The sequence below is a fragment of the Mytilus californianus genome, unplaced genomic scaffold, assembly GCF_021869535.1.
Source record: "Mytilus californianus isolate M0D057914Y unplaced genomic scaffold, xbMytCali1.0.p SCAF_14, whole genome shotgun sequence".
Lineage (NCBI taxonomy): Eukaryota > Metazoa > Mollusca > Bivalvia > Mytilida > Mytilidae > Mytilus > Mytilus californianus.
Window position 1 is genome coordinate 899,782 of NW_026262626.1, and position 26,738 is coordinate 926,519.

General features: G+C 31.0%; 1 protein-coding gene across 1 annotated transcript in view; it reads left to right on the forward strand.

The window, feature by feature from the left end:
* Nucleotides 1-26,470, forward strand: part of LOC127723979 (keratin-associated protein 5-4-like) — a 273,781-nt gene extending 247,311 nt beyond the window's left edge. The window contains exons 2-5 of the mRNA XM_052230687.1: nucleotides 16,838-16,895; nucleotides 17,944-18,105; nucleotides 24,223-24,377; nucleotides 26,309-26,470. Coding sequence (XP_052086647.1) covers nucleotides 16,850-16,895; nucleotides 17,944-18,105; nucleotides 24,223-24,377; nucleotides 26,309-26,332 — 387 coding nt within the window. The 5' untranslated portion in view covers nucleotides 16,838-16,849 and the 3' untranslated portion in view covers nucleotides 26,333-26,470. The remainder of the gene's footprint in view (nucleotides 1-16,837; nucleotides 16,896-17,943; nucleotides 18,106-24,222; nucleotides 24,378-26,308) is intronic.
* The last annotated feature ends 268 nt before the right edge of the window (nucleotides 26,471-26,738 follow it).

The window sequence follows — 26,738 nt, forward strand, 5'->3', positions numbered from 1 at the left end:
TATACCTCACTTCTCACTTCAATTCACGCAGCACTTAATTTTCCGTGTGTACTGATGACTGAATTGTTTTGTATCATACAAATCTGATAGCACAGCCAATGTTGCTTTGATTCAAAGATAGCAGATTAATTTGATTGTTTTCTGCTTAACGTCCAATGGCAAATATGTCATGCTTATTGAAGTCATTGTGTCAGAAAATCACATCGTAAACATGGTTAAGTTATTGCATATGTGTCTAGTCTTCTTAAACACTTGCTTTTTTTGGTATTTTCTGAGTAAAGAGAGGAAGAATTTCACAGAAACGCAGACACGCACTTGCTTCAAACCTGTTTTATGGTATTTAAACCACTGATACACATAGCCCATCTCTTTCTATGTTAAATTATGCAATTGTAAGCATTTATAATTATTTTGTCTCAAGTTCAAATAAAGTGGCAGTGATTTCACAGCAAAACTAAAACTTAACCGGACGACTTGACTGTACTGAAAAATTCAATATATCTTTAATTGCATATTAGAGCGCACTGGTTCCCGAAAATTGGGTAGTATGAAACAGATACTTCTGATTTGAGTAACAGGGCAAATATGCCCCTATCATAATTTCATATATTTATTTTATTATTCATGTCAAACTTTCATCAAGGGTTCTACAGTGATCCAAAGACGTGGAGCTTTCATTTGATACCAAAATTACCCATTTGTTTTTACTTTTGACAAAGTTTCAGCTATGCGTAGGAACTATTTTGATTAAGATATGTACTACTTTCTTGTATGTTCTTTGTGACTGGGCCCGATTTAATGGTTCTTTACCTTCTGGGTGTCATGCAAAAAATAAAAGAATTAACACACAAACAATCATTTTGGGAAATTAGCGCAAACATACTTATAAAAATAAGATTTGATATGATTGCCAATGAGACATCTCTCTACAAGAGACCAAATGACATAGTAATTAACAACTATAGGTCACCGTACGGCCTTCAACAATGAGCAAAACCCATACCGCATAGTCAGCTATAAAAGGCCCCGAAATGACAAATGTAAAACAATTCAAACGAGAAAACTAACGGCCTGAATTATGTACAAAATAATGAACGAAAACCAAAAAATTGCACGCTCTTCGTAGGTCTAACTAATTTTCTGGAGAAATAAAAAGCGAAAACTAAAAGAAGAGAAAAATAAATAAAAATCTTCTTCATTCTTGATCGATCATATGTTTTTAAATCAACAATATTCAGACTGGTTTGTGACTCTAAAAAGAGCCGTTTTTAATATGCAATTGTCTTTGTTCTGTAATATTTTGTCTGTGTGTAATTACTTTAACTGCTCCTTCGGCAGTGGTAACATTTGATTCTTCCTCTTACACTGCGGTGTAGACCGATTTCACATATCATCTCACTGTTTATTTCATTAGACGATTAATTGAATTGTCTTCCTCTCTGTATGGCCAACTAAGTGGAATGTCTCTCCACAGTTTTGTTACATCTGGTACCATACTGACGTCAACTTCGACTTACGACTTGTTTTCCCCCTTACGGAATGGTTATGTCAGTGTAACTCTGACTTTAGCAGTTTGAATAGTTTACGATGAAGTTATGCTATCCTTCGTCTGTTGCCAATACCATTCTGTGATATAAAATGTACATCTACTCGGATTGACGGGATTGCACAACACTGTAACTCGCCTATTTAACGCAGGCCTGTGTTGGAGAAAGTCCCGTGCTAAAGTTCTATTTGTTTCTGCTAATACACTTCACTATAATGCCGTCATCATTAAAACACCATACCTTGCACGTCGAAATGGTGTATACTAAAACTTAAAATCTTATACAGTAAAAACAGCGAATTTCATACCGTTCAGTTGTGTGTTGTTAGGTTGCTGTTTTATTGATGTAATTGCATCTTCTTTTATTCATATTTATGTTTTATGTGTCAAAAAATTGTTACCTATTTAGTAAAACATTAAAAATATAATCGCATTATATAGCTGGTCTTTAGCATTTAAAAAAATCTATATCACAGCACCCCCGTTTTCTTGAGAAAAAAAAACGATGCGAAAAAAGTAAAACAAATACAAAAATAGAAAAATCGTTTTCCATATATAATACGTAACAAAACAAGCTACTTCTTGCATACGATGTAAAGGGTTTGAAAACCTTATATAGTACACAATTTGTGAAAATTTCCTCAGAGAGGGTATTAAAAAAATTCTGGATCGTTATATACGTATTATATACGTGTGTATGGTTTTTGGCATTTTTCGTCTTTTTTGAAGCTGTGATCTGCACAGGTTAAAATCAAATAGTCCAAAAAAAAATTTAAACAACGACCCAATCATCAAATGAGTCTTTATCATGGTTTTTTCCTGAAAACAAACACAAATTTGCAAACTTTGAAATATTTCTGTATTACTATACCTTTTTTCATGAAACAATTTACACATATAACCTTGCATTGCAAGACCTGTAATCTAACTGCAGTTTAGTAATTAACACTGTGCGAGACAAATTTGCCACACCAGAATAGGCAAATCTGATTTTGTTGTTTTACAAGATAAAAAAAATTGCAAGTGATAGATAATTAAAAAAAGAAATTTCCCTTATGTCCCACGATGTCACTGTTGTCACTACAGCTGATTAAAAGTACATTTCCCATGGGAAATTTAAAAATTCCCATGTGAATATTAGAAGTTCACATGGGAAATTTAAAGTTCCCATCTGAGAAAGACGTTTCCCATAGGAATTTTAAGTTCCCATGGGAAAACAAGAATACAAAAAGTTCCCATGGGAATTTACCTTTTCCCATGGGAACAATTTGTCTTCCCATGGGAACATTTATTCTTCCTATGGGAACATTTTTTTTTCTATGGGAACAATTGTTCTTCCCATGGAAACATATATTTTACGATCGGAACATATATTTTACAATCGGAACATTTTTTCTTTTGAAAGTTTTTCTCCTAGAAAAATTGAAATTTGTTGAAAATACAGGATGTATGTTATATTATTGCAGTAAGTAGGTTTTCTTCAAGATTTCAATATGGTTTCGTATCGAAAGTTGCACTCAACATGCAACTTCCATAGAACTCTGATTATCCAGTAAAATATGAAGCAATGATTAGTAAGTTTTTAAATTAAGTTGTGCGTGTGCGTGTGTGTGTTCTTTTGCAATATTTATGTACACTTTGATTCTTTCGTTTACCGTGAATTTTTTCAATTGTTATATTAAAATAGATATCCTTTTAAATGCTGACTTCATGATTAAAAAACTATATGTATTAAAGGCATTATTGTGTCATGGAAGGATTTCAAATACATGATTTGCCTTGACCTGTATAAAAATTCCTATCAAAACCTCTGACAAAATGTATGTCACCGGCATTATTTGGAAATAAATATGAATAAGAGGAGATAATGGTATAAATCAACGCGACCGCAATCCAACAACACAAAATAGCTTATGTAGTCATTTGAAAAAAACACTTATAGCTTAAATAGAGACATTGACAAAACTACCATCGTCACTAAATTCACGAAATAAGAATAGAAACATTAAAACAAGGCAAATGATAACACTGATTACCACTGACAAAGTTCCAGGTTGGGGACAGGACCATAAAGATATGTTGGGGCTAAACTTATTAAAATTAATTTTTACAGGGAATCAATTTATCCATAGCAGAGAATGTAGAGGGCTCTGCTGTGGATAAATTATAAGAATAAAAATGTTTTAAACAAAAACAATTCCATCTTATATCGCAATATGAGAAACAGCAGTGACTGTATTTTTCTCCTTTTTTCAACTTTCTGGTGATATACAATGAAACTCTTAGTTTTTTTCTATCATTGTCTACAGTAAAATTACATCAAATTGTAGGTTCTAATATAAACCAAATACTTCCACATAGAAGAATTTATTGTAATTCATAAAATTTTAAAGTAATAAAATTGTCAGGACAGAAATTCAAAATTAAAATGTTTGTTTGTCGTTGGTTCGTGTCTGACATATTTGTTTTTCGTAAATTGTATTGTATAGATAAGGTCGTTAGTTTTCTCGTTTGAAATGTTTCACATATTTCATGTCGGGGCCTTTTATAATAGCTGACTATACGATATGGCTTTTTCTCGTTGTTGAAGGTTGTACGGTGACCTATCATTGATTTATCTTTGTCATTTGAACTCTGGTAGATAGTTGTTTCATTGGCAGTTATACCATGTCTCCTTATTTTTTATACTAGCATTTTTGAATAGAGATTTCATAAATTTAAACCATACAAAGGATATATATTTCTCGGTGCCATGAAGCAAGTCAATAAATCCTTTGGATATTTTGTTTTCCTAGCAAAAATGTATAATTATTGATGTTTTACTACAAATATATTCAATATGTAAAAGTTTAAGAAGTTCTTTTAAAATCTTTGCCAAAAAATTATCTAAAAACTAATTTGTGACTTCCTTTAATTTGTTCTTGTGACCTTCTGTCCTACCTTCTTATTGATGAATGTGGGAGGAAAAGTCACAGGAAATAAAGTCACAATAATAAATTTATAAGTTATTGTTGAATTATTTTTTACCTTGTATTTGTACTTTCTTTTATTTTAAGATTTTCCTTTAAAAACAATCATTAAAATGTTTAAAAGATATTAATTGTATTAAACTTTTTTTTCTATTATGAAACTAATTGAAATATAAGATGAAAAAATGTTGAAACCAACTTTATTTCCGGTGCGTAGAAATACCACACATTTTGATTTTTTATATAATACAAGATCCACAAAACAAAAACACTAGAACATGCTGAAATAATATTTTCATGTACAACATGTATCATTGTGTATCATCGCCACCGGAAATTGGGTACCAACGAAGCGGAGAGAAAGGAGAAAAAAAACAAGGTAAGAAATACTTTAATCTAAACCCTTTCTACCGTTTTGATGAGGTTACCGCTTACGAAACGATTTTTTGATAGATAGTGGCTTAATATTTTATGCCAACAAGTAGCAAACAAAGACAAGATTTTCTGTTATACTTCAAAACAGTGCACTTGGTACCAGAGCATTTCGAGGTCGATTGCTCTCCCACGTCCCTCCTGCCAGATATTCAACTGTTTCTCATTTTTTTCCTGTCAAATTTTTAGATTATGATAGTGTGACTTCATAATCACTGAAATTCGCTATCAAAAGGATGTTTTCTAAAGAATATGGGCCAAAACAGTTATTGTTTTCAGTACGGCGAATTGCAAATAACAACTTGTTTTCTCTACGGCGTCTTGTAATGTAAAGATGATATGAATACCTATACAGATAATAACAAGGGTGATATGGTGTACATATCAACGCGTTACCAGTTTACAAATATGCGAAATAAACTACATAGCAAACAATTTCATAAAATAGAAAGGAAAAATGGTTACTTTAACCTTATCATCCTAAATATATTCATATGTCTTAAAACTACTAACAACTGTTTTATTTGTTGTAAGGGCAAAATTTCAAAAGTTCAATAAAACACCGACCATTCATCTTTTGTGGGGGAGTTTTTTTTTATACAATTGTATTGTTTAATTAAAAATTTCTTGAATATATAATCTAAATAATTCCTTGTTTAGAAGGAAAGTGAACAAAATACTTTGTTTGCATTGAAAATTAGGAGGAAATGAATTAATCATTGCATGTCGTAAAAATATTTTCTAGTTACTGTATGTTATTGAGAAATAGCTTTTTTTTTTGTTAGCTACTCTGTTTCAAAATAAGAAGCTTTTTAAAAGACTGTTATAAATTGATAGTATATGAATAAAGAAACTAAAAAAGCAGAAAAAAATGAATGGTCCGTGTATAGATATAAGAAGATGTGGTATGAGTGCCAATGAGACAACTCTCCATCCAAGTCAAAATTTATAAAAGTAAACCATTATAGGTCACAGTACGGTCTTCAACACGGAGCCTTGGCTCACACCGAACAGTAAGCTATAAAGGGCCCCAAAAAAATTACTAGTGTAAAACCATTCAAACGGGAAAACCAACGATCTAATCTATATAAAAAACGAGAAACAAGAAACACTTATGAACCACATCAACAAACGACAACTACTGAACATCAGATTCCTGACTTAGGACAGGTGCAAACAAATGCAGCGGGTTTAAACGTTTTAATGGTACCAAACCTTCACCCTTTTTCTGAAACAATAGTGTAACATCACAACATAGAAAGACACACTATAAAATATCAACTGAAATAGCTTAACTCAATCAAAGGACATATTAACACCATTGAACATACACTGAACAAATAAATTTGACCTATGATACAATGTAAATACAAAATAAATAAACTAAGGGAAGAATAATAAAAGTAACATGTTATATCGGTAAGAAATGTTAAACAATCGGTGCTTGTTTTTGAGATATAAGCCATTGAAAATTTGACGGGAAATAATTCTCTCTAGATTTTTCTTACATTTACAATGTATATATGGCACCTTTTTTCTTTCAAAAAAGGTGAAAAAAGAACAAGGATTTTATAAGAATTTCAAAAATGACATTTTAAACTATATGTAATCAAATTATGGAAAGACAAGTAGGGGTTAGTGGGCAATATTTTTAATAGCACTACATAGATAAAACCAGAGGATTCCGAATATCTAGCAAAAATTCAAAAACAAGTGGAGCGAACATCCTTAAGTCAGGAGAGAGAAAAACCATACTTCCTAAACAAAAACCGGTCAGTGCCTAAAATATAATTCAGTAAAAACAAATTCTGCAAACAGATCGCGGACTTACAATATTTAGTTCTTTTGTAGGATGTTACACATCCAAACTACTATTACGGCAGACTATAATTGTGATAACCAAAAAGAAATAGTCACAGATAAAAGAAAAAAATCAACTTTTTATTTGTAAGTCTTTTTGTTTGGTCTCAATCTAATTTAAATATCGGTCTATCGTAGCCTGCGTCATATGAGTAGAACGAAGTCAGAGATCTAATTTAATAAGATTGGTTTGGTATAAGTAAAAAGGAGTAGATTGAGGGGTAATGGGGAAGCAGGGTATATTGGCCAGACTTTTCCTTTTTTGTAGTACCTTTTCACGAATAAGACTTTGATATTGTGTCAAATAAAATGATAAATTCAAGTTAGACTTGCAATTGCATTAAGGGTTAAAGCAACACGTGCTTCTTTCGTTTTCAAACACACTTCTCTGTTTTGAAACTTACAATATTGCAATTTTATTCTCTGGAAGGCGGCAGGAGGATGATAAATAACTTGGCCGGGTAAGAACTGAAAATGAATAATTTTTCACAAGACAGGATGAAAATGAATATTCTGCCGCACAAAATGCCAGAAACAAATGTTAGATGTAATTTTTCATTAACTTAAATCATACATGTAGTTAACAAATATGAGGTCAAGGGAAAGGTAAGGGTGTAGCTCATATCTAAATGATCGTGACAAGATTTTAAAATAAGGCTATTTTTGCAAGAACGTGAAGCCCTCAAGCAAACATGTAAAGTTTGTAAAATAAAATAATTATATCTTAAAGAATAATATCTCCTGAAAATCTGAAGAATGTTACATGACTGTGATACATTTTGTTGACCGAAAACTGTATTGTATGTAATCATGGATTTATCAAATTTTGAGTGTGCGTAAAATATCAAAAATAAAATTCTTTGAAGATTAATACATATCAATCTGAAGATTCTTATGCTGTTATGAAGACGAAACGCGCGTTCGGCGTACCAAATTGTAAGCCTGGTATCTGGACGAGCTTTACAGAATAATACATAAATAAAAAAAACATGAATCATCAACAATGAATGCTGATAGGTGTCTCTTTTCTGTGCTGCTAGCTGTAGGAAACTATGTTGTTGAACTATCCTCAAATATTCGTTTAATCATCTAGATACGGGATTCGCCGATTGTGACATAAGTTTTGTTCTCAGTTTCTAAAAATCATGTACATAACTTCTTTTTTTATCTACTTACATACAAATTACCTTATAAAAGAAATGAAACAAGGCAATTATAGCGAAAATAAATTTTACCATTGAGGGTTCGATGACCAGGGATATTTATAAAACCGTTCTAACCCCTAATGTTGGTACAAGTTCTCCAGTCATAAAGTGGGGACCAAAAGGTTTCAGCATTTTCCTTTACATTTTCTTATTTTATAATACTTTGGCATAAAATTTCTCAAGCACAAGGCTGCTCAAGCGAGAAGAGGGGATATATTATAGCAAACAAGTGCTGAGAATAATAGAGATTTGCAAAAAATACCTGTCCATTTTAAAGAATTCAAACATTTTAACATGCATGCGTTTTTCATTTACCCGACATCCAACTAAAAGAATGCTTAACTTTGAAACTGCTTACTGCACTAATACATCACGAGTTTTTGAATGGCGTTTTTTTAAACCATCTGCCTACTGATGATTTCTGAATACAAATGGTGATTTACTTATATTTATATAAAGGAATACTTAACTCAAAAGTTTCACACAATTTTCAAAAATAATTATCAATTTGCGGGGTGACAATAGAAAAACAAAGGATATGGGTATTCATCAATGACACAAAATCAGTACATGCACAGCAAAACACAAAAAAAAAAGCAAAAGAACAGCTTTTAATGCGGTTCTTTATCTCAAACAGTGAGACCTTCAACACGGAACCAAAAAATAAAACTATCACATCTCTGCACGTTTAAGACGGCCCCTAGCACCGGTTTGAGCACAATTCTTCGCAAAAATAATTCGAATAGACTTTGAAAAATGTAACATCACCAATCGGGTCCGGTCAAAAAGAACATACTGGAAAGTAGTACATATCTAAGACAAAACAGTTCCTACGCATAGTTGTAAATATCAAACTATGTAGAATATATTATGGTAATTTAGGTATCAAAAGAAAAGTGAAAGACTGTATATAGAATTTTAGTACACTTCCTGGCCTAAAATGGAAAGAATGATGTGGCACCGATAAGAGAAGTTATTCCAAGAATAGATACACCATAACTTTAAAAATACAGAAGAGCAGGACATTTGTGTAATTACAATACTGTTCCATTGTTATTTAACAAATTATAAACTCCCTTTCAATATCACTGCCTTCAAAAGATTCACATGAGAACAACCATTTCAGGGCTGAAAGTATGCAAAAGATTAGTATTCTGTTTTTTACGTACAAGACATATAACAAAAAAATTCATTAATAATACTTACTAATTATCTCTAGAGTGAAACAGAATAAAAAACAAACTTTGCCTATTGAACTTTACTACATGAAGTATGACGCTAATGATTAATTCCTCAAAAACTCACAAATCCCATTATTTTATTATCCTATAAATCATATTTTTTTTGGTAAAATGCACTACATAAATGAAATTTAGAAGTCAGGATGGACTTTGTGCACAAAACTATAATAAAGTAAGTGAAGACTTGATGATTCAATGCAGTGACTTGACTTTTTATTCATATAATTAAATATTATTTTTCTATCAATCCAATTTATGCAGCAAGTTAAACATGTGTAGATGTTTACTCTTATTATTATCAATGTTAAACAACATTAGACGGCGTGCAAAAAGTTGACGGCAACTGTAAAATGCGCATTTAAAAGTAGTTTTATTCAACTGTGTTTAAAATATCTTTTAAATAGATAGTTTTTTTATGATAAAATATTGAATGCTAGCCATTAAAATCCACATTACTAGTAAGGTTATCAAAATTAAATCTATAAAGTATGAAACGACCATAGAGAAAACGTCAAAAATGTATGAAACTTGTAACATTGAATAAGCATAAAATAGAGTTTTTTTACCTAAAATTTATACAAATTCAACATATTTTCCCGCATTTTCCTATAATAGAATTTTTCGGATTCGGACTATGACGTCACACGAAATTCAATGCAACAAAATTCCAAAACGGCCATGGAAGATGAGTTTGGAATGTAGTTCGTTATGTGTAAGAAGTAGTAATTTGGAAGGATTAATATTCGAAAATGTAAGAATCGGTAAGAAAAAATATGTAATTGCTTTATTCCATATGTGCATAACAAGAGGTTTAAAAAAATCTGCTAAATATGAATGATTCGATAGTCCAGGCTGAACACCTGACAATTTTAAATGTCCAGCTATTATGTTACAATTTAAAGAAATGACGTTTTAACGCTATTTTCTGAATAGGGTCCACGACATATTCGCTTATTATTTCCGTTAGACTGCTCTTAGCATATATTTATTTATATTTCCGGAATGTGTATTTGCTGCACTTTGTTGTTCGAAAAAAAAAAGAAATATGTTTAACGTTTATGTTTAAAGTTATGTGATAAACTAAGTGTCCAGTGTTTTTGTTACGCGTTTGTTTTCTGAGGAAAAAATTTCGACGTCGTAAATGATTTAAGTATTTTGAAGACGTTACGTTTGTAGATTCAGCTATATGCACGCCGTCACTCCTTCAGTTTAAACATTTTAAATGCCTATTGTTTGGATAGTCTCCATCGGGGGATATTTAGATATAATCTGTTAAAAGGAAAATATTGTTCCTTTGCAAGCATGTAGTCGTTCTTTATAATGTGTCTTTGACGCATAACCCGCATTTTATATGCACTAAAAACTGTAACCGTATCGCAGCAAATTTGAAAAAAAAACCTTCTTACATAAAGCTTCCCTCCCTCAGAAAGCAGAAAGTAACAAACCGAAACAAATTTAGTACCAAATCAATCCCAAAGTCTATACCGTTAATATTAAGATTCAGGAATTATCCAAATAAAATTCACACAATTATAATACCTATTTCTATTTTCAAAATTGTTACTTTTATTATGTCAGCATTCAAAACTAACGTTTAATCTCCACCAAGCAACACTTATCTTAAGCTTCTGATCTGATTGTGTCCTTTTCTCGGTGAAAACATTTTGGCTGAGTGTGGATGCATAGATGGAGACTCTAACGCGGTCTCGCTCCTGTTGGAGGTCGTACGATTTCCTCAGTTTTTGTATAATTTGTTACCATGATTTGTATCTTCTAAATTGATTTATTAGATTTTAACATCCATAAACTACTTAGTGCAAATAAAAAGGACGAATCAAACCTTCTGTTTTAGGTTAACATTTGGATTCGAATCAGTCCGATATAAGATTTTAAACCAGTCACTTTAAGAAGAGTTGTCGGTTGTTGTCGTTGTGGTTTAAAGATAATTTGTTGGTGTGTTTCCGTTGAATTTATTGTCTTACTAAAACAAGTTTGAAAATACTGTGGCTGTTTGTACATTGTATAAAGTCGTATGTTGATATTAATTTTTGTTAAATGTGTATTCACAGTGACATATATTCAAAAGTCTGGTTTATTCATACAGTTAATAATAAGTAGATGTGGTATGATTGCCATGTTGACAACTATCCTCTGGAAAACAAATAATTTTCAATATAAGCAATTATAATGCACTGGACAGCCTTCAACAGTCAGCGAAACCCATACTATAAAGAAACCCGATATAAGTTAATGTTAAATAACTTAATACACTAGGAACCGGTTTGACTGAATGGGTGATATACTCTTAAACTATTTATGTCCCAATCTAGACTGTCATTGATTTGAACAGTCTAGAATCACACATTTCTGAAAAGTATGCTATATGGGCCTGTCCAAGTCAAAGGCCTGTAATTCAGTGGTTGTTGTTGGTTGCTCTCAATCATATTTGTTTTTTCGTTTATTGTTCTGCTCACTAGTTATGGAGTTTTTTTGTTTGAATTATTGCACACTTTGTCATTTCGGGGCCTAGTATAAATGATTATAGGGTATGGCACTAGCAAATGAATTTAATTAGACTTAAGGATGTACTCATGTCAGGTTAAATAATTTTTGTTAGATGTTCGATTTCCTTTGGTTTTTTCCTACGATACAGTGTAAAATATTTTGCCCCATACCACCCACTTTTCTTTTCATAGAAGACTTGAAAAGCTCATAAAAGGGTCATTATCAAAATTTAAGCAGATTCTAGATTTCTTGCCCTGCAATTTGAAACCCAAATAATGCCAATGCTAAATATAAGGAAAAAGTCCGAGTCACTTTTTCCCGCCATTTTTTAAAAATCAAATATATCGCAAAAGAGTTCCGTCACCTATCAATAATTTAAACTTATTTTGTTCCTTAACTTATGCTCTTCTGATTTAGAGATCAATTATTAGATTGCAGGTTTTTTTTATAATTTAAAGTAAAACTAAAAGCTTTATCAGAATAAAGATATTGGTGGCACATTCCCTTCAGGCATAACGGTTTTGCAATTCAGGATGAATCCGTTCATCATGAATTGAAAAATCTTAAGAAAGTAAAAAAAAAGATTGTCATCATCATCATCATGAAAGTGCTTGAATTTCCCTTCACAAGGTTTCATAGTACATACATTTTTGTGTATAATCATAATAATGTTACTGAATGGATGATTAATTACCACATTGTTTATTCTTTATATATACATGATATATAAATGATAGAAACTTGTATTTTAAATATATTTTTTAAAACCAAAGATTTTAATAGCAGGATATATAAAAATCAATGTAAAAAGTAATTACAAACACTTAACTTTTTTAATTTGGGACACAAAATCTTGTTCCAAAATAGCCAGAGGCACTTTTTGTTTTTAACATCTTGATTACGATACAATGAAATCTTATCCTTGTGGTCATTCATGCATAGGAAAAGTGTGTACTACGACAATTAGAAGACAAATTCAAGCAATATGATTGGACGAGAAGTTGCAAGTATGTGCTAATAAATGAAAGACTGAAAATGACTAAATATTACCTTGGTAGATAGTTGTCCACTTAATATAACTAATCCTACAACATTTATTATTCTATATAAAAGATTTTCAGTTAATCAATATCGATATATCATTCATGTCTGAAAACTTTGGAAAACAGTTCGTAGAATTATGATGACAAACCGAGTATCACAACCTTACGATAATACTGTTTATAAAGCCTTTTTATTTAGAAACAATCCATGTAAACTTATCAATTAAACACCTTATTCTGAATGGATACTAATTTCATGTTGAAGTTAGATCTTTTGTTTTATCAGTACTACTATTGATTTTGTTTTTTGATATTTTACAACATACCTAAATAAGTATTGCTATATAGTTATGAAATTATATAGTCCTACATCCTGCCGATACTATGTACTTATATTTTGATTTTGGCATTGCACACGTTCATGCGTTTCGCAGACTATTTATGACGTTTTTTTACACTAAATCCATTAAATTTGTACTAATTGATACTTTAGTCTCGGATGACGAGATTTATCAATGTGTTGTAATTGGCTTTTGAACTTTCATTCAGTAACTGCGAGTACTGTTAAACCGATATTTTGTGTTTTTTGCCCTCATATTAGTTGTTTTTTGTACTTCTTACAAATGTGTTGGGTCACGCCATTTAATTATGTTTTCATGTTTTGACGAGTTTCAGTTTCAAATTCGTGCTTTTTTCCGTAGAATGCTAACATTTTTACGTCATAGTTCAATGACGTCATTTTCACCGTCTGACCTCGGGTTATTCATTCATAAAAAGCAAACGACGTGGGAGTAAGATTGAAACAGCCCAAACAACCCATGACGTCGATGATCAGCTGACAGATCAATATATTCATATTTTACCACGGGTGTGTACTCAAAACGTTTGAAGAACGTCATATTAGAATTGTATCCTTAAAACATTCCACATTTGTTTATCTTATATTTAATATATTTATCAAAAGAATATCGATAACAGATAGATGCTTAAACCTTTGCATAAACAATACTGTTCAATGGCTTGATTAAGAGATCGATTGTCTTTTATTACACTGCTTGAAGGTTGCACTTTGTAAATACAACTGTTTCACAAACCACGCCTCTTTTGGGGAGATATATGATATTCATAGATATTTTGCTTTGTTTACCTACTGGTTCCAAGATATGATCTCTTTGTTTCATCTCATAGAAACATAACTTGGGAATGGTACCAGTATTAATACACATGAAAAGCGGTCAAATTGAAATCTGTGGAAAAACCAAAGTGAAGGGAGTGTTAGTACAGAATTTTAGTATAAGTTTCAACTTTAAGAAGTTCGGGGCATATAAATCTTGATAATATTCCGCATAGCCCTATATTTTGACCTATCAAAAAAATAGTAGTGCATATGAGCTTTCCATTCTAGGATATAAATTTTTACGAAACTTCCTAGTAAAAGTGGTACAGTTTTAGTCATAAAAGGAGTTCCTATGGGAAATTGCATTAGAATTTCACCAAATCTAGTTTATCTCCAGAATCTTAATGAAATTAACTCAAATATAAAGTTTTATAAATAATTCATGAAGATTGAGAAAATCCTGGGTCTTAACTATGATGACTTATATTTACTCTTCGCAGTCATTGAAACTCATAGATCATTGATAAATATTGTTGTTGGGGTGTTTTTGTCCTTCGAAAATCCAAAAGTAAGCCGTTACACCTGAATGTGCTTTCTTGTGACCGCGGCATAAAAAAATACAAGCTAGAGATACAAAAATACCTCAATAAAACTAACAATAGTGTGTTTTATTTTAAAAATCCCTAGCCCCTGGGTCATAAAACATATAATTTAGCCTATGAAGGCTATTTTTTTTTATTTTTATAAAGGTCTTTAGTATAGAAAACAATACCTGTGCTTTTAATTTATGCAAAAAAAAACAGATTCCATCACTCAGTTCTATAAAACTTTTAGTGAATTCATATATCAGACTGGTTAATTCATATATACAAATTTTGCAAATATTGCTTTATCTAAACACTTCTAGTCATATATTAGCCAAATTATGTAAGGTATATAGTAAGAGATAATATTATTGTGACAAGATTTCTAAACTGACCATTTGAGGCAGAAATTGTGAACTTTTATAGATAAATAGGCATACAGTAAGATGTGTACTGGAGACAGAAGCAGGATTGGACACTTTATATAATCTTGAATGTTGTAATGATTTAAAACTACAAAACTTAACATTTATAGTATTCTGAAATGGTTTCAATTTGTTATCAGAATAGTTTCATACAGGTTCTAGGCATTTCATGTCAGAAAACATGCACATAGGGTAAGCTGACATAAATTAAAGTCCTGTTTTCAAATTCTTGAAACAGAGATGGGGGTATAAAAATGTACTGTAAAAGAAAAGTTAAAGCATATGCAGTGGTTTCTTTTAGGCTATGATTCTGATAAATAACTATTGTTGTGAGAAAAAGTGTTTTTCAAGATTTTTATATTTAAATAAATGTTAATATACATTGCACTTTATAAATACAGGTGTTTCTTTTGGGGAAAATTCCTAGTAAAAGTGGTACAGTTTTAGCCGTATAAAGAGTTCCTATGGGAAATTGCCTTGTCTATATTTACAGAATTGCAACCTGAAGAGCATTGAGAAATAAAACCAAAGATATTAAAATAAAAGTCATGCCTTATCTTTCCATTTCATTAAATACAAGGGTAAAATTCGGTTTCTGTGCCTTCTTACTACATGTAACAATGAATTTGTTACACAACTATTATACCAATATAATAATAAGAACTTGTTTAAGGCCGTACGGTGACCTATAGTTGTTAATTTCTGTGTCATTTTGGTCTCCTGTGGAGAGTTGTCTCATTGGCAATTATACGACATCTTCTTATTTTTATATTATACATGTACTATGCTGTAAAAATCATTTTTTCGATAACATTAGGTTGAAAAAACTATTTTTTCTGGTAATTGAAAGATACACTATACGTATATTTATAAACTGGAGTCTATTGACAAATCCAAAAATGTAAATAGTCATGCTACGAAAATACCATCATCAATTTCACACAAGTGAAGCTTTATTAACTTTATATACAATATAGGTGAGGGAATGTACCGTATTCCGGTAAACATTTGAACATGTAAAACTGTTTTCATGCACAAATATATCTAACTTTATAGATCTACCTTATTGAATATTTCCCTTATATATTCAATAATTAATATGTATGGACACTTAATTAAAGCTGAAGATTAAGTAAATTGTTACCAATAAAGGTGCAATACTATTTATTAATTTGTGTTAAAAAAACAAACAAACAAAAAAACAACAAAAAAAAAGAAAAAAGACTGTATCAACAGAAAGTTAGAGTTTTATGGTTTTCCTATGAAAAGTTATGAATACATTTGAAATATATATGACCCATACAAATAAGACATTTACAAATTACAAGTATTTGACAATATTACAAGGTCGGTCAGATTATGCTTAATTCTCTTTAAATCGTTTTTTAAGTAACAAAAACAAAGATAATTTGTTACAAATCTTTAAAACAATATTATTCTAATGTTTTATGAAAATCCATTTAAACACCACAGACAAAATACTATTGAAAAGATATCAAATTTGAAACATACGACATACAAAAATTGTTACAGACAAAAACTCTCCATGTTACCAGGCTTATAAATTTGTATGTCAGATTGTCATTTCGTCTATTCAAGATTCATCAGTGGCACTTGAATCCAACAGCTTGGAGGTCAAAATGAATTCCGAAAATAAAAAGCATTCAGAACTAAAACATCCCCAAAAGTTATGCCAAATTTAACTTACACTATCTGTGCGTGTGTTTCGAATCCTTTTAATATGTTATGAAAAGTATGTTTCCAGAAAATGACCACATCAATGATATTTCATGTCAATATGGGAGCTTTTACTGGGCACTACTGGGTTGCTTATGGACGCTAATTGTTACAATTACAATGGTCGTGCGAAATAAAATATACATTTTATAACCGTAATTCTTATATTTCAGAAACTTCTCAATATGAATAATACAGTCGTTCTTTTTGTTTTTGTTGTTTTTGCAGTAGGTAAGAAAACACATTTTCATAAATGATTCCATATGTTACATACCTTTGGTGCTTATTAAGCAGTATTAAATTTAAATGATTCATGATTCCGACATTGACAAAAAAAAAATTATTCACACGTTGTTGTTGGCAACACTATGAAAAAAATCGATTGATAGTGTTCCACTAAATGGGATATTGAAATCTTAAATGTTGGTGAATATTGCTTGCAGTACAAACTATAATTGTATCATTGTTTGGTTGGTACATTTGAAGTTGTGTACCAACGTTATTGCAATTTTTGAAATTATATCACCAAAATGCAAGAATTAAACGGAAAACAAAATTTCCGGACTTGATATTATCGAAATATTCAAATGCTTTATAATGTGAAGTAAACATTTCTTGTTTTTGTACCCGCTGCATTCTTTTTCCATAAAAAAATTTTAAAGAATAGGCGTGGAAATGGCCCTTCTTGCAACAAAACTTGGTCAAAATCAGATACTTCAATTCCTGTTCAAAAGGTTATATTAAAATCAAGTCTGGTGGTTTTCGTCACATTTTCCAGTAAACCTGCCTCACAATGCTGCGTTCGAATAGAGGGGATCTATGTTGGGTATTGATATAAAAATTAGAACTGTGAAAAGATGACATGTTCAAGTAAATCCTTTGTAATGCTATATTATTTTATGCTACTAATTAGTATCTTAAATGAATTTTATTGCCCAAAGTTGTCCATATGGATAAAAATCTGAAATAACACAGCGAAACATATTGTAACTGTTTGATGCTACATGGCACTTCTATGGCATAACATTAATAAATCTTCATTTTAAGCCATAGTTTCTTTTCATAAAATGTACCAATCTCTACTTGATTTTTGGAACGGTTTTACCCTGAAAACTAGAAGAACAAAATGCTGAAAAAAAATTCAAAGAAGAATTGAAAATATTAAAAAAAAAAATGACATAGTTTCTACGCAATATTTTTACAGATACAGGAATAACCATTTCAATGAGTATATGCCCTTTAAGTGAATAAGTGAAATGTTAGTTTTATCTTCGATTAGTTGTAAAGAAGTCCATTCAAGGGATATGTACTGACAACTTCTGTTCTGGCACTAAAGACAGCGCTGCTTGTAATGGATGTTGTATTGGTATTGGATGTAGTTCTGGTGGAAAATGCAGTGCAAAAAATGGAGTAACTGGCTGTCATTGTAATGGATGTACTTGTAAGACACTTTATTGAACCTTTTGATATATGACCCAATGATATGAACGACTGGTAGGATATTCTATTTTTAAAATTTCTCATTTCCATTTAAACATTATTTACTTCTAAATTGAAATTTCTAAGTTAAAGTTGACATTTCTCAGTTTGAAGTTGACATTTCTCAGTTCGAAGTTGATATTTCTCAGTTCGAAGTTGATATTTCTCAGTTCGAAGTTGATATTTTTCATTTCTATGTTGACATTTCAAGTTAGAAATGTAAAATAAGAATTGAGAAATGTAGAGTTTGAAATAAAAAATGACAAGTTTGAGGGTTAGAAATGTCAAATTGGAAGTGAGAAATGTCAACATCGAATTGGAATAACAAGTTGGAACTGAAATTTTTTAAAAACAGAATGGCTCTATCGGTCTTTCGTACCCAATTTAATCAACAGAAGTTAACATATATTAAATTTTCATAAATCGACGAAGAAGATAAAACAAAGTAACAAACAAATTGTGATGGAATAACATGAACTCTAATAGTACTAGTGAGAACGGGCACATCGACAAGATAAGCACCTTCTGCTATGCATTCATCACCCGTCGTACTAATCCACACTCAATTAATATGTAACATTTTGGAATAGAACACAGCCTGTAAAATAATAGACTAGACAACTATTCTGGTATGTAAGAATCTAACACTACGAAAAAATGTCGCTAGTGAATTGAAATACACATGAATAGTATCGGTCAACGATTTCTTGACCTTGATCTTAAAACTTGTGTGTGTCGATTTCAGTCATTCTTTCTCATAACTCTGCTGGAGCAGTTGTTGTGTACAGAGCATACCCCTGCTAATGAAGTCTGTAGACCATAAACATACATGTGCGTAACGTATCGACTTATATATGTAAACACCATACATTAGCAAATAGTATTCTACCGCTGAATAAATGGAACTTGACAATTGGAAACGCATGTTTCAATATTTCTAGTTTGAAGTCGCCCATCTGTGTCAATATCAAGGAAAAGATCAATGTTTGAAGCAGATATTCTAGTTCCAGTATCCACTGGAATATATGAGATGCAAACACCAACTGAAATATGGGTTATTGAGTAATAGGACATCCTCCATATATCTGAAAGTGAAACAAAAGAATTTTGCAAGATGTTTAATTTTTCTTGTTTTTCTCTAACAATATTTTGTATGAAGTCTGCTTTATATGAGTACAAAAAGAAATCGGTCATAACTTTTGCACAGTTAATTCATATAGGAATATTGACTGTTTGTTGAAATATCAGTTCATCAAACTTAACAAATATGTTATCGTCAAAATAAGTCAAGCAATTTGCTTATATCATCTGCGGTGTACTTTTTGTGTGAATCAGTGTGGTTCTTTACAAAGTAGGAATTTTCATGACCAAAAATGACATTTGTATCTAGGTTTCCTTTTTTTTTGGTAGAAAAAGTATTTTAATGAGACGATGTTGTCGATCTTTAAACTGTGCATGGGGAATAGTAATAATTTTGGAGTAGATCTTTAGATCTCATAAAACTCGATATCTTATTGATATCGCTGGTTGAATAAACTTCATTACACCATTTCGAAGGGCTATCTTTTAACATAGAAAGAATGGTGGTAAAACTTTTTAAAAAAATTAGTTGAAGATCTTTACGATCCGGTAATTTAATGTTATTTATATTTATGATATTTGTGTAATTTAGGTATGCAATATAGAAATGAGAGATTTTCCTCTTCCTTTTTTATGTTAAAAAACAAAAGACAGAAGGAAAGATTCGTGGTTTTTAAAAACATCCTCTTCCGCATTTAATGTTGGGGTAAATGTATGTTGGATTTACACTTTTGCTGTTAATTTAAAGTTAAATAGCGACACGGTCCGGTTATGATTTTTGCATATAAAACAGTGTTGTTTGATGCTTTATCTGTAAAAAAAGGATAAATGTTTTTTCCTAACAGCAATAGAAGAAATCTGTTATTAGAGGGTCGCAGTTATTCCACACGAGAAATTCATTCATAGAAGTATACAAAAAATATCAATATAACACTTTATGAATTGTTTGCGTCCGAAACGCTTGTCTGTATTTACCTTCATTAGGAACGCAAAGGATATTAAAGTACCAAAACACGTAATGAGGTATATGACGTAAAGGGACCTACATATAAAAAACCCAACCATATACCTAAAGCATAGCAAAGGGTCTTATTAAATCGACAGATTGAAGGTCTGTTTAATAGTTGTAATAGGATAGCTTTAGGCAATTTAATATGTGTCGTTTTGTATTTTCTACTGTTTGTTTTTCAATATATTATCCTGAAAGAGTCGGATGAATGTGTTTATACATTTAAAATTCAATAAAAAAAGATTTCACAATGTAAAACCGTGTTTACTTTCGAGAGAAAGTAGTTCATAATTTCATAATACATGATGTGGTTATTGTTTTTAAACAGCCATAAACATTAAACACTAAATGAATATCTAGATGATAAATAAATAAATGAGCAACACTACGCATTAGTTTTGTTTCCGATGTTTTCATAATTCGTCAAATCAACTTTAAAATAAACGATATACCAATTTATTGGAGTATCTCAATGGTGCCCAATTAAACAGCGTAGGTAAAACAATTATATGCAATGAAAACCTTTGGCAATTATAAGATTGATTCATCCGTATTTCTGTCACATTTACTCCTGTTTTATTTACGTTTATTTCTATAAAAATGTTGAATCCCGCCACATACTGTATGTGCTTGTATAAATAAAGGCAACAGTAGTATACCACTGTTCAATAGTCATAAATCGATTAAGTAAAAACAAATCCGAGTCACAAACTAAACCCGAGGGAAACACATCAACTATAAGAGGAAAACAACGGAACAACAGAAACACTGAATTGCTGCAAAAAACAAGCGCCAACTTACACAAAAACGGATTATTTGATAACAACTGCCATATTCCTGACTTGTTACAGGACATGTTAAGAAAACATGATGGGTTAAACCTGGTTTTATGGCTAGCCAAACCTCCCGCTCATATGACAATGTTAAAAATACCGCTAAAATGACAACATTACGTGACAGGAATACAGTATAAATAAACGCAAGAACACTCAGGACAGAAAAATACATAAATAAATAATATAATAGTACATTACAACATGTAAACCACAGAATAACAACAGACACCTCCCTTTCACCAGTACACCACAATACAATTTTGAACTATGCGTCACACGAATGTATCAACGCCCACAAAAAGTGACGTCACAGGTAAATATCTAAAAATAGAATATAAAATTGGGATTTAGTTTGTAATGGTGTTATTTTAGGTATTTTCTAACCAATAAAAGAATATTAATATAGAATTGTGTTAGTAATGGTGTAATTATTTATATTTTCTAACCATGTGAGTTTTTCTTCTTAATCAAAACTGTGTAAAATCAAAAAAATCCTGTGCATATAGTTTCTTTAAACTAAAGACCATATAAATGAACTAGCTGATTAATTATCTTAACTTTTACATACATATAGAAAATAAATATAGAATTCAAACCAAAAACGATAAGACATAACACAATGTCCAACTAGACTTACAAAAGAAACATCATAAAATATAAAGCAAGAGACCTGTAATCTGGTGGTTGTCGTTGGTTACTGTCTGTCATATTTGTTAATCGTTTAATGTTGTAAGCTTAAATCAGGCAGTTGTTTCTTCACTTTTGAATTTGTTTAGATTTTGTTATCCCGAATCTTTAATAGCTAATATACGACACGAGCTTTGTGCATTGTTATAAAGTGTAGATTTATATTGTGTGTTATACTTTTACAACATTTGACGTTGACTGAAAACAAATGGATAGGTTACTGTGCACGTACAACTTCTTCAGTCTCACTACATTATGTGAATTTACCAAGTTTGGCTATTACGACAATGGGTTTCTCGTTCTTTTCGTTTGTACATTTTTTTGTCTGGTATGAGTCGTGTTTTAGTGGTTGGTATTGTCACCTTAATTGTCCCATATTCTAAGTTATTCTTTAACCATCATCAAATGCTGGAACTTGTCTATAAGCAAGAGAAGGTCCTCATAACTCTATCTACTGCATCTATCAAAAGGAATTTGAAATAAAGGACACCGTGATATAGCTTTGTCTGCCTTATATCTAGACTTGCATTTAGAAAGGGAAAAGATTCGACTAACGACAAGGCAGGCAGTGCTCACATATGGAATATATGTCTCCCAGCTGGTACGATATTCCAGAGCTTGTGATTTCTATCATGATTTCCTTGATAAAAGTGTTACTACTTACAAGGAAGATATTGCATCTAGGGTTCCAAGTGGTAAAGTTGAACTGATCCCTCCGAAATTTTAACGGACGTAATCATGATTTGGTTGACTGCTATGGAATATCTTTGTCACAGATGACAACGGATATGTTTCTTTAATCGAAACAAAAATCTCGTTCTAATTTCCTAAATTTTAACATCAACCGAATGCGGATTAGCACCGTATTTTCACTTGAACGAGGAACACGAGTACACCATATTGAACAGGAACTACGTATCCCTCTAATAGACCTAGGTTCCTCCAGTTTATGATAAGGTCCGTGTTATTTAAGGTGTCAGACCACTAATTCACCTACTTCAATTTAGAACGTATGTAAAAGTAGCCCTTCCCTGACAAAAAATAGTACTTTGATGTCATCGTTTACTTAAACTAACAAACAAATTTGCAGAAATGAAACTTTTGGTGAAAGAGAAATATATGTAGACCATTTAAAGCGAACATTAAAATTGAAGATTAATGCGCTCCAAAGAATACTTATTAAAGATTTCCAGAAAAAAACAGGGATTATTTGTAGTAGAACTTGACTTCCGAACAATATTATTTCATTCCAAGACTTTAAACATTGGTTGAAAACTGACATGAAGAAAGGTGATACATGTACAGTATAGGATATACCTGGTTTCTATGAAGTTAAACTGAATGTCAAATATTTAGAAAGCTGAGAAAAATTGCTAAATTAGTTGGATAGATAGGAACTTTGAATTGGTGGTCTGACACCTTAAATACAATGTTTGCGTAAAATTTTGTAATCGATATTTGTCCTTTCCTTATATTTAATTTTATCCATTGATTTGTCTGTTTGTTGTACTTGAAATCTTCTCTCTCTATTTTTACGTAATGCACCTTGCAGATATTAGCATTTTCATTCAGTAAACCACATTTTCTAAGTCTTCAATGGTGTTTCCTTTCGAAAATTTTAGATATATACATAAGAAAACGTGGTATGAGTGAATGAGACAACTCTCCATTCAAGTCTCAATGTATAAAAGGTAACAATTATAGGTCAAAGTACGCCTTAGCTCACACCGAACAGCAAGCTATAAAGGGCCCAAAAATGACTAGTGGAAAACAAGGAAAACCAACGGTCTAATCTATATAAAAAACGAGAAACGTGAAACACTTATGAACCAAACCAACAAACGACAACCACTGAACAAGCTCCTGACTTAGGACTGGTGCATACAAATGCAGCGGGTTTAAACGTTTCAACAGGCGCCAACCTTCACCCTAACCGGAAACAGTAGTGTAACATTACAACATAAAAAGACACACTATAAAATATCAATTGAAATGGCTTAACTCGATCAAAAAGACATGTAAACAAAAACAAGTAAACATACACTTAACGAATAAGTTTGATCTATGACACAATATGGAAAAAAAATTAATGAAAAAGTTGTAGGAACAATGTCAAAAAGATAACTCTAACTGGGACAAACTGGCGTTAAATAAAATAACGTACACAGGTAAATTTTAATATAATAATTTTGTTGTTAGGAGTATGGCAACATTTTTTTACAAAAAAAAATTAATTTGTTGTTCACAGTACGAGTACAGAAGTGAAAATTTATCGTCGTACTAAATACTTAATAATAAAAAATCATGCATTAGAGACTAAAATCAATTAAAACACATCCCAGTGATTTAGTGATTTAACTCCATGGACAGCCAAAGAAGAAATGAATTGTGCAATGCCAAAATAAAAGTATATATGCATGTAAGCCGCTGATACTTTTAATTGCAATTAATATATTTTATTTGTTAGCCATAAAAGAACCCCATTCGACATGTACAAGCACATTCTGTTCTAATGGAAACCTCGATGATAGCGGATGTAAAGGTTGTTGTTTAGGTATGCTAGATGGTTGTGAAGCAAAAGGATCTTGCATCAATTCACATTGCTCATGCAATAGTTGCTTGGTAAGTATTTTATCAACAGTATTGTTATATCTACTATGTTTGAACTTTGTTATGCTAGATCAATAACTCCATCAATGTTATCTTCACCAGCCTTTTTAACAATTGCATGACAAAAGTTTTTAAAAATCACTCCTTTAAATCCACTCTCAATATTTGTTTTGTTTTAAACACATTATTAATAGCATCAGTCTGCCGGTATTTTAAAGAAAAATTATCTTATCATACATGGTTTATTCACGTTTCTCCAACATTTGATAATTAGACAAAACAACATTAAGGATTAGGGGGTCCAATTAAGGAGCTGCATCTTGATATTTACCTGTGATTCACCTGTAAATTTTCTTAACTATAATATTGTAAAAAGGGGGATTGTTTTAAAATCATATTTATTAAGACATTAACAAAAAAATTAATTTTTTTTACAATAATTGGTTTTTCATATATTTTTGGTTGAATATAACCAGAAATGTTACGTAATTATTTTTATCCTATTACTTGATATGTTTTTGTAGTTATCCAAATCTAAAACGATGCGCAAAAACGAAGTTTTATGTACGTATATAGTCATCGAAAGCTGTTGTCTTCTAGTGCGAAGAACTATATATCGTCTACCTGGTCGTTCTGTCTGTTTATCATAAGAGCCGGAGTCAATGTTCTCGGCATGCTGTCTTAAGCAAATGGAAGAGTCAGTTGTATATCTGTTCACTTTTTCCACGAAAAAGGGAGAATACAAATTGGGTACATCACGACGTGAACTGTAGGGTGTTTAACTGTGGGAACTGGCTTGTTGAATTGTGAGCTACAAGTATTCTCGATTTGTCACGTAAGCTTTGGACAATTAATGCAAGCTGACAAAGAATTTAAATATACTACATCTTTGATAATAAGCAGCGTTTGATACTTTTATATAAGCTTAATGACTCATCCTATAATAAATTCTTAAAAGCTCCCAGAATATAAAATGTTTATTTTTATTCAAGATCGCAACATTGTAATCAATAATACATCATAATGGAAAATACAGAGACTATGCCACCTTTGTGAATCTACTGACATCGGTGATGAATTCCATTATGTAATGTCTTGTCCTTTTTTCAAAAAAGAACGATATAAATATTTACCACACTATTGTTGTACAAATATTAATATTTTTAAATTTAAAAATGTATTCACTACAGTCAATATTGTCTTACTAGAAAAATTGTGTAGATTTATAAACTATATATCTGTGAAAGTCTGTCCTCCTGGTTAAATTACATTTATTTATGTATATTTCACACATGCAAAATATGTTGTATTTTGTTTATATTTTCATCTCTGTAACTATGTTATTTAGTTAATGAGAATAAAGATCTATCTATATATCAGAAAAAATATGAAAACAAAGTAACATCACTTTGCTATATTATATCGACTTTTAAAATCTTGGGAAAGTATTTAAAAAAAAATATTTATATGAAAAATCAATTATTGTAAAAATTATATGTTTTGTTAATATTTTACAATACATTTTTAAAAAAATACCCCTTTTAACAACATTTTAGTTAAGAACAGGTGAATTACAGGTTAATATCAAGATGTCAGTCCTTAAGAGGACCCCCTAATCCTAAATGTTGTTCTAGTCTAATTATCAAATGTTGGAGAAACGTGAACACACCTCATACATAACTGTGTGTATTGCTAAGTTACCGTTAGTAACATTTTTACCACTGTTTGGTTAGAGGACCATTATTGTCCCCAATAGATATCATTAATTTATGGTTTTGTTAGATCTTGGACAAATTGGTTTGTTTTTATAATTTATTGAAATTGGAAACTGGTGGGTTTATTAAATTTATTCAACCAATAGCATGCGTAGAAAGTTTATTTCAGATATTTTGTATGGGAAAGAGATTGAGTATTTAATAAACAAATATTTGCTCTCATTTTAGAGTAGAATTGCAGCAGGAAAATAAAGGAGTTCAAGACTCGTAAAACGGAATGAAAACTGTGAGAGAAATACAAGTTAAATGTAATAGTTTAATTGAAAAGAGACATTTTACAGCAAAGAAATAAAATTTATTGACAAGCAAAATTTAATGCTGCAACACATATATACGGATTGATCTGATAAAGATTAACTGTGGTTTAAGCATCAATGAGACATCAACTCAACAATAAAAAACACTAAAAGACATCCAGAGGTCAAAACAGATCTTTAGAAAAAATGTTTATATATATGTATAAAGCTCAAAATCACCCAAGTTTAAAATATTTTTCAAACGCGATTAACAATTGTCTAAACCGATATCGCATAGTAAGCTTTAAAAAGGCCCTGTATGTATTCTTGATAGTTAAATTTTAAATATTCCTAACGCTCTA